Source organism: Myotis lucifugus, unplaced genomic scaffold (assembly GCF_000147115.1).
Source record: "Myotis lucifugus unplaced genomic scaffold, Myoluc2.0 scaffold_14, whole genome shotgun sequence".
NCBI lineage: Eukaryota > Metazoa > Chordata > Mammalia > Chiroptera > Vespertilionidae > Myotis > Myotis lucifugus.
In genome coordinates, this window is record NW_005871062.1 from 8,612,986 (window position 1) to 8,622,361 (window position 9,376).

The window sequence follows — 9,376 nt, forward strand, 5'->3', positions numbered from 1 at the left end:
CATTCCTTCTGGGATACTGGCAAAACCTCAAGGCAAGAATGATAGGTGATGGTCAATGTTTGATTCAGTCTTCTTGGTTCAAGTGAAGCCACTAACTGGTTGTTAGTCTCGTCCCTTTAAAATTCTATATTAAAGAGACCATCTTTTAGATCACTCAGAACAAAAATTGAAATTGTCTAGGCACCATTCTATAATGGGAACTGTTTATCCCTTTATGTTATCTGAGTACTTTAATAATGCCTACAAATTTCCACTGAATTTACCTGTCCACACATCCCTTCTCTAATCATACTGTAAATAGAGCTTTCACTTAAAGCTTTAAAATAAATTGGCTGAAAAGACCAATCCTGCATCATAACATGAAGTGTATACAGTACAATCAACAGTTATTTTAAACATATATAATAAGCAGTGTAATTAAAATTACTTGCCTGTGTTAATTGCCAATCTCTCCTTACCTGGGTATTGAGGAAAACAATGGTTGGTTTGGCTGTACAAAGTTAAGGCACTTGGACTTTGTTTAGCCATATTTTTTACCTTTATGAAATGAAAAGAATTATTTTCTTATAAGGAAATGGGCATATTTTATGGGATTTTAGCAGATTCTAGTCTCACTTTTTCCTGTGTGTAGCAATACAGCATATTTTTGTTCTACTTTATCTCTATTTTCATTTTTCTTTTGCTTAGGGACACTTGTAGAGTGGCTGTTGGGAAGACAAGCCATACACATGAGCTTGGAGGAAGTAGGCAATAATTATGACCACATTTCTGCTTAGCACCTTCTTTATTCAGGAAGATCCTTCAGACACTTTTATTAACAAGCAAATATAAGTTTGGCAAGAGTTCCTCTCAAAGTCACAGTTACAGTTGTTTTTCTGAGGTCAAAGAAGGCAGGGAACATAATGGTGGTGGCTTATTATCAGAACAATGACAAATTGCCAGCCTTATGCCTTTCCTCAAACATAACCATCATCCCCTTTGCTTCTGTTTTCTGAAGAAGGAAGAGAAGTTGGGATTCAAGACTTGATATTAATCTAGACCACATGTAGCACTTGCCTTTTAGCAGACAAGGCCCCTACCCCTACTCAGACTTGGACAAAATGATGGCTATGTTCTCTCTGCCAATCCTTCTCATCCCTGACCTTCATCTAGATCTTGAAGTGTCTGATTCTCCCGGGGCAAGGTTGGACCACTGGACCGGGAGCAACAGCCACACTAGGCTGTGCCACGTTGGGTGCTTTCCCGACTTCTCCTGAGGCAGACTCCACTGAGGCTGCACCCGAGAAGGTGTGGCGAAGGTCATAGTGTGCCCGGTGCACCGGCACGGGTAGCGGTGGAGCTGCCACCAGCAGGGGTCCCGACCCCACAGGAGCTTCGGGCAGGTTAGCTGGAGGTGTAGCCACAGGGGAGTTGTCTGGTTGAGGCTATGGTAACACAGGCAGGAGAGAGAACCGTTTCCATAGGTTAGCTATCTTTCTCCTCCCGGACAAGGCCACCCATGCTTTTAGGTGGAACCCCACCCAATTCTTTCTCAACAATAATTTCTATTTACATGAAATCTGGCAGAAAAGAACTACCTAGGTGCAAAGGATTATCATAAGAGATGCAGGGAAGGGTAATTGGCATATGGTAGCCCCCTCTCACCAATTGTCTTGGGCATTGTGGACTTAGACACGTCTCATGAGCAAAAGCACCCTACGTGATGGCTAACCTTCACCAGCAGTGTTACCCTCTTTGTCATCTACACCTGCAGCCACTGGGAGCTGCTGGAAAGATCTGGCCACCTGGTCTCTGCAACTCAGAAAACCTCTCCCACCCCACAAATATAAAGTGGCCTTGTCAAATGCCTACTAGGATGGTTCTACCCTGTAGGCACCAGTTCTCAGGCTGGGAAGGAATGGCTGAAATACCCTTCCATTTGGTGATGGTTCCACATACCCCAGTGCTATTTATCATGGTGGGTCAAGGCAGCAAATTCCCTATAATTACTAACACACTACATAAATGCCAAGGGGTCATTGTATTCTGAAGATGAGGGCAAGTGTGTCCATGACTCCCTTACCTGTGTTGGGAACACTGTGCAGGTCACTGCAACTTTTTCATTTCCATTGACTGGCCCCTTCTCAGTGAATGACCCCTTACAGAAGCCATATTGCTGCCACAGAAAGACAGGAGTTATTTGAACTGGTTCAATAAGTGGATTTCTCTCCCAGTTTCATTGATACTCCAACATGTCAAAGGAAAGAAAACAAATCCTTGAATTATTAATTTCTTTCTTTTTTTTAAACACACAGTTTTCTAAAGTTTATAGTTTCTGCTTACAGAATATATATATATATATATACATATATATATATATATATATATATATATCATATAATTCTATATAGAATGTGAAAGACACAGAAATGCTTTGAGAGTGGGAGAAATCCCCCATAATCCCTCATATGGTACTAACTCAGGAGAGTTTCCATTAACGTCCATGTATTTTTCTTATTTTAAAATACTGATTGAATATCATTTAAAAATTGGGATCATTGTAACTATAACATTCGGTATTATGTGTTTTCTCTTACTATAATATGAGAGCATTTTCTCACATCATTCATTATTCCTTGAAAACATAATTTTTAGTGTCTGCATAATTTTCTATTTACTGATGTGCCATTATTTTATTCAGTGACTCCCCTGTTAGACATTCAGATCTTCTGTGGGTCATTATGTATCTATGATAAATCATCTTTACAGATATATATTAATTATGGAACTATTTTATTTCAATTAATTAATGTATTTCTCAAATTTTATTTTCCAATTACTGTTTACATTCAATATTACTTTTGTATTCGTTTCATGTGTATATAGATATATTTGTGTCAAACATCTCTGATGTTCTCTTTAGGCTAAATTCCTAGAAGTGGACTTTATTGGCCCCAATGACTTGAAAGATTTAATATCAGGGGTATGTCTAGAAAATCTACACTTCACAGTGCCAGCAATCGGGCATGATTTGGCTTAGTTAGGAACAGTTGCTGTCATTTTCCTAATACCAGGGACCTTCAGCAGGTGAAATGATGTGAGGACAGCTCTTAAAAGGAGGAGGTGACACCTCAGAAGAAGGCTGGCATGACCCAGCCCCATAGGGAGTGGGTATTTTGCACTGTGATCCCCTTTCCACAATCCCAAGATTAGCATCCTTAGCTTGCTCTAAGGATGCTCTGTTCTACAACCAGCTTTGCCATCCCCAGGGCCTGGCCCACTTACCTTTTCCGCCAGCAAGTTACATTTGGCTGGGTCTGTGACCTCTTTAGCAACACAGTCAGTGGCAGCTATTGCAAACTCCACATAGGTCATACGTGTACGATACTGATGAGAGAAATGAAAATGCTCATGAGGTCACACGACTTGGCATGAAAAAGGCAGGGAAAGGGAGGATGGAGGGAAGTAGCAAGGGCCCTGTCAGTGCACACTCCGGGGAGCACCTTTCACATAGACCACAGTGAGTGGCCAGAAAAGATGGCCCCAATGGGTTGTAGAGGGCGGTTATTGTGGCTTCATGTTCTCCAGTATTGAATACAGAGTTTGGGGGCAGGTCTCCCCTGAAAGAGGTTTAAGTATCCACTGCCCATCATTCAGGGCAGAGTGAGTTTTCAAATAGGAAGCAGGAACCCAGTGGCCAACCTTCCACTGATCTGGGTGAGAAACCTGCCTCCCCCACCCCAGCTCCCTCCTGGGCTGCACTTTGAGACCCAAGGTTCAGGTTATTCCAAGATAGAGCGGGACAGTAAAGAAATCAATTGCTGCCGAAACCGGTTTGGCTCAGTGGATAGAGCGTCGGCCTGCGGACTGAAGGGTCCCAGGTTCGATTCCGGTCAAGGGCATGTACCTGGGTTGCGGGCACATCCCCAGTGGGGGATGTGCAGGAGGCAGCTGGTCGATGTTTCTCTCTCATCGATGTTTCTGACTCTCTATCTCTCTCCCTTCCTCTCTGTAAAAAATCAATAAAATATATTTAAAAAAAAAAGAAATCAATTGCTACCTCTCCCACCAACTGTAGAGAGCAGGATCAAATGAAAAAAATAGAAATGAAAGTATGGAAGATACTTGTACTTTTTTATAGTTCTTATGGAACATATAGACACTTACAATAATAAAATCCCTGTTATTTGGTGGAGTCTGGGGGTGAGGGTGCCCTGAGAAGCACATATTCTGGTTAATAGATTTCCAAATATGCCATGGCTGGTATCCAGAAAACCAGTTTAGAATTCTGTTGCATTAGATTTTTTTCAGTGACTCAAAAGGCATTTTAGGATCCCACCATTATACACCTATCCGTGTGAGTAGGCCTGTGCCTTTGTATCAATCAGGAGTATCAGTGAGGATGGATGATAAAGATATGAAGACCCATGAATTTCCGGTGGGTGCTTCTGAACAATGTGGGAACTCCCACCTGCTGAACCGAGAGCCACAGGGTTAACTGGAGCTGAGAAACTGGGGACTGGCAGCATCTGGCTGTTTTAGGTTAGAAAGACACTGAGATCCTGATGATACGCAGGGTCCTCATACCCTCCAGGACTCTTTTCCCCACTCCCCTCCTTGCCTTCCGGTTACTGCCCCTGCACCCGCTCTGCCCCTCACCGCGTGCATTGCCGAAGTGCCACCAGACTGCTCAATTTATCAAAGGGCCTCAGTCTTACCGCAATTTGAGCCCGGGAAACTTCTACAAGCTGGAAATAGGAGCCATTAGTTTGAGTGTTGAAAGCGGTCAGAGCAGCCTCTACAGCGTGCACCACCTTGGTGTTATTAAGCTGGGCCAGCGGGGGGCAGTCTGGGCACACCTTTCGCAGGTCCTCCGCCGAATCTAAGCACAGAGAGAAGGATCAGGGAGGGTTGTCATTCTCCGCGGCATTCACCCCAGCTCTGCTTATTTAGAACGGGCTAAGACAGGATCCAAATGGCTTTAGGCATTTTCTCTGCTTCTTTAAAAAAAAAAATCTTTATCGTTGAAAGTATGACAGATGTTTCATTGACACCTCCCCACAAGGCCTTCGCTGCACTATTGTGTGTGTCCATGGGTTATGCATATAAGAGCTATGGTAATCTTTTCCCGTCCTCACCCTCACCCTCACCCTCACCCCCCACATCTGCCCACCTCCACCTTCCCTCTGAGATTTGACAGTCTGTTTCATGCTTCTATGTCTTTGGACCTATTTTGTTCATTAGATTCCACATGTGAGTGAGATCATGTGATCCTTGTCTTACTCTGATGGCTTATTTCGCTTAGCATAATCTCTGCTTCTTACTAAACCTTCAGGTGGCTCCTGTCAGGCTGGCATTTCTGCAGGAGCCCCTCTCATCAAGGCGCAACTTTCACCTCCAAGGAGAATAGCTCCCTAAAACAGGTTTACAAACCCAGAACCCAGGAAGTTTGGCTTCTCCTTTTCCTCACCAACAAAGTGGCTAGAACGTTGATAACAATGCAGGTTCCTTCCTCGCTCTCTCTACAAGGTCAAAATAAGAAGAATCATCTCTACCTGGACTGGAATCACATTTTGCGAACAACACAGTAAACTGGCCGTCCAGTTTCAGCACACGGAAATCACAGTCTCCTTCCACAGCCTAGAGAAATAAACCCACAGTGAGGGCCTGGGAGGAGGGCTGGCCTTTCACTTCTCACCCAGGGAGGGCTTGGTCCCTCAGGCATGGCTGTCAAAGGTGGGCCTCACAAAATCACCTTCTGGGGCGGAGGGGGGGGGGTAATATTGACACATTACACTCTGGTTGCAAAGAGGGCTACAATAAGAAAGTTGAACTGTTGCAAAAATTAGCCCCAGGAAAGGAGGCTTCAAGTGGCAATTTTAGAAACTGCACACTGGCTAGCCATGAGAGCCACCTGGGCAGCTGGATAAAGAGGCCTGCTCCATGCAGAACCACGGTGGATCTGGTTGGGCCACCATCCGAAATCACCCGAAGAGGGCCACTCACGTGCTCCCCCAGTGACCGCACAGAGCAGTTGGCCACGGGGGTGGGGTCCAGTGCGTGGCAGGTGGTTTCCAGCGTGTCTATTTCCATCTCAAACACCTCTCCCGTGGGCCGCTGTGGAGACACAGAATGAAGAAGTGAGCAGTGTATTGCCCTGTTCCTGTTGATCAGGCCAAAGCGTGAGCCCCCATTGGGCTTGAACTCACCCCTGTTGGAGAGGTGAGGGAAGTCATTCCTACTGTGTGCAACTCCACCCAGCGCTGACCTGCCCATGGGCAAAACCACAACGGGTCTTCCTAGTCCTCCTCTATTGTCTGGGCAGGTGCTTAAGGGTGTTTACCAGGAAGAAGGGGGCGTGAGCTTGGACAGGTGATGGAATCACAGCCATCACTCTGAACTCTGGAAGCTAAAAGTGAAGCTGACACCTATTTAATTTTTAAAATTTTGCCCTTCAAGCAGTGCTTTAAAAAAAGTCAGCTTTGGATTTTTCTCAGTGAAGCAGTAAAGTAAGGTGGTGTAGGATGATATCTTACTGTCTCTAGTTTTTCTCCATCCCTCCCTTTACTTCTTTTTTCCTTTCCTCTCATTAGCTACTTTCCTTCCTCCCTGCGCACCCCCCCTCCCCCCCCCCATTTCCTTTTCCTTCCTAAAGGCTTTTGTCTTGGGCTTATAAATGCCAGATGCAAAGTTGCTGCCCTCTACTGCCCCCTGCTGGCGATGAGGGGGGAGAGGAGCCTCTCTGACAGAGGAGGCAGTGTGTAAGTCACTAGCATAAACCAGGAGTTGTGGAGGAGGCAGTGATAGGAGAACTATAACTCCTTGGAATTGTTCTGGCCAGTTCACCTGTTTCTGTATCCTTTCTTCAAAGCCTGCAAAATCAAGAAGGTATGAATATGCCTTTTATTTTATTATTTCACCCCAGTTCTTCTTGCCTCTTATTTCTGTTCTTCCTTACTCGCTAGTACCTGAAGCCTCAGAATCTCCTCTACGGGAGAAAGCTGTGTTTTATGATGTGCAGATATGCCCAAGTTAACTTCCTGAAAACATCCAGAGCTGCAGGGAGTAGGAGCCGCACACTTCTGGGCTTCTCAAGGAAAGTGACTCCCAAGCTCTGCCTTTAGAGAAAACCACGCTGTCTGTTCATTACCTTTTCCACACAGATGCATGTTGCTATTCCCTCTGAAATGATCAGTTTCCTCTGTATATCAGTGTGGTTGCAGAGCTCCTAGAATCCATCTGGGACAATCCTGATTTTAGATATTTTGTCCCATTAGGAAATCAGATGTTAGTCAGTTCAGATATCTTGATGTTTACCTTATTTCCCTTTCTGGATTCTAAAACTCTTGTGGGCACTATGTCTTTTCTTATCTTTGTATTGGCTTGAACCATTAAAAAGCCAATATTTGGCCCTAGCCGGTTTGGTTCAGTGGATAGAGCGTCAGTCTGCAGACCAAAGGGTCCTGGGTTTGATTCCGGTCAGGGGCACGTACCTTGGTTGCAGGCTCCTCCCTGGCCTGGGCCCTGGTTGGGGTGCGTGCAGGAGGCAACCAATTGATGTGTTTCTCTCACATCAATGTATCTCTCTGTCTTTCCCTCTCTCTTCCACTCTCCCTAAAAATCAATGGAAAAATATCCTCGAGTGAGAATTAACAAAAAAGCCAATATTTGATTGCTTTTAATACACAAAAATGGCAATTTCATATGGTTCAACTTAATATAGTGCCTGACACTTGCCCACTGTTCTTGCCCACAGAAGGATTCTACTCAACATTTGCTGAAAGAATTATTCCTCATCAGATATACAATTTAATTTCAAAATAGTCAAGAGACAGATGCCTTTTCCTCACTTCTCCAGTTCTTTCAACTGATGCCCAAGACATGTTTTCTAGCTTGACCTTTATTGTCGCTGACTGCATTGGTTTCTTGTCCAGCATGTGAGGACGTAAATCTCCATGCCAAGACTTCTCTCTGGAATGTGGAATGTGGGAGGAGCTTGTGCAGAGGAAGGAACACAGATCTAGAATCGAATCCCAGACCAGTGCTTACTAATTATATGACCTTGGGCAAAAAGGAAAGAAAAAAAAAGCCCTAATTTGTCAGATCCTTGGTTTCCTCTTATGTAAGACAAGGATAATACCTACCACACAGGACTAGGGGCAAGGGGTGGGAGGAGTTAAGCAGATAATATATGTGAAAGGGCCTGGCATATAATAGGTAAGTTGTCAAATCCAGAAATAACTGAAGCAAAGAAAGATAAGTGATTTCCAATCAGTGATAATTTGGCAACTAGAATTCAGTCTCTTGCACCCTGGGTTTTCTAGCTAGCCACTTTCTGCCTTTGATCTTCAAATTACCCTTTTCTTTTCCTATAAATTTCCCCTAACCCCAGCACTCTCCTTGCCAAGAACCGTGACTACAAAAGAGGATGTGTCCTCTCTTGCCCTGCACCTGCCCCCTCCCTCCCTCTGGGGAAGAAATCAGAGTCTACCCCTCTGCAGTTTCATTTTTGCTGGGAGATGTGATCTTCTGAGACATCCAGTTAAGCTCCACAAACAGGTCTTTCAGCTCATACACAGGAGGTTCACTTACCCGAGACCACACCTTCACTTTGTCAATCTGGTTCAAGGTGTGCTTGTAGCCCCGAAAAAGGTTCTTATTGAGGTAGTCCATGGCCACCAGGGCTGCTTGCTCTGATTCTGGGTCATCACAGTTCAGTGCTCTATAACCCAGACCTGGGTTAGGAGGAGAGACAGCGTGGCAGCCCCAGAGCTGAGCAAGGCAAAAGACCAGGACGAGGGACTTCATGGCTGCTCCGGGGAGGCCCTGGCAGGTGGACAGATGCTGGAGGCTTCAGAAGAAACTCAGGTGCTCTCTGGGAAAGGTAGACCAGTGGAGAGGCCAAGGGCTTTATTTATCTGTCAAAGCCTCCCAGAGGAATTGCATAAGGACGTGGGATGATTTCTGTTGTGGTTCCAAGAAAATTCCTGCAAACATCAGCCCTGGAAAAACAAACAGGTTAGGACACTGCTGGCCCCAAGAAATCTGCCAAATCAATGCTTCTGGGGATGGGGCGGTGGTGGCATGGGAACACGGGAAGAGCAGCAAAGAGAGGAGGCTGAGGGGATGTGGTATGCATGGAGGTGAGGGGGGCTGGCACAGCCCTGGAGCGCTGTGGGTTTGGCAGCAGAGGGAGTGCCTTCTATTGTGATTTGAGCACATGAGGGGGTCTGTGAGGGGGGATGTGCAGCAACTTGATGAAATCCTCTAATGTTAGGGAGTGTTATCTCTTCTAGAGGGATCTGGAGGGAGGACAAGGCCCACAGATGTAGCAAAGGTATATCTAGAATGAAAAGGAGTAGCTATGGGAGATGCCAAGATGTTAGGTAAGAGCCTT

At 45.2% G+C, this 9,376-nt stretch overlaps 1 protein-coding gene across 1 annotated transcript; it reads right to left on the reverse strand.

Moving 5' to 3' along the window:
* Positions 1–765: 765 nt before the first annotated feature.
* AHSG (alpha 2-HS glycoprotein) lies at positions 766–8,892 on the reverse strand. Its single transcript, XM_023750482.1, has 7 exons — positions 8,572–8,892; positions 5,986–6,096; positions 5,535–5,619; positions 4,698–4,861; positions 3,265–3,366; positions 2,063–2,155; positions 766–1,424 (listed from the first exon to the last, which is right to left on the reverse strand). Exons 1-7 carry the CDS (start codon positions 8,785–8,787, stop codon positions 1,149–1,151), a joined length of 1,047 nt encoding a protein of 348 aa, XP_023606250.1. The 5' UTR covers positions 8,788–8,892; the 3' UTR covers positions 766–1,148.
* Between the last annotated feature and the right edge of the window lie 484 nt (positions 8,893–9,376).

Coding starts and splice junctions, on each gene's coding strand:
- AHSG (XM_023750482.1), bottom strand. CDS start 8,787: ATGAAGTCCCTCGTCCTGGTCTTTTGCCTTGCTCAGCTCTGGGGCTGC. Junction 6,097..8,571: donor AAGTGAAGGTGTGGTCTCGG/GTAAGTGAACCT, acceptor GTGTCTCCACAG/CGGCCCACGGGAGAGGTGTT. Junction 5,620..5,985: donor TGCGGTCACTGGGGGAGCAC/GTGAGTGGCCCT, acceptor TTATTTCTCTAG/GCTGTGGAAGGAGACTGTGA.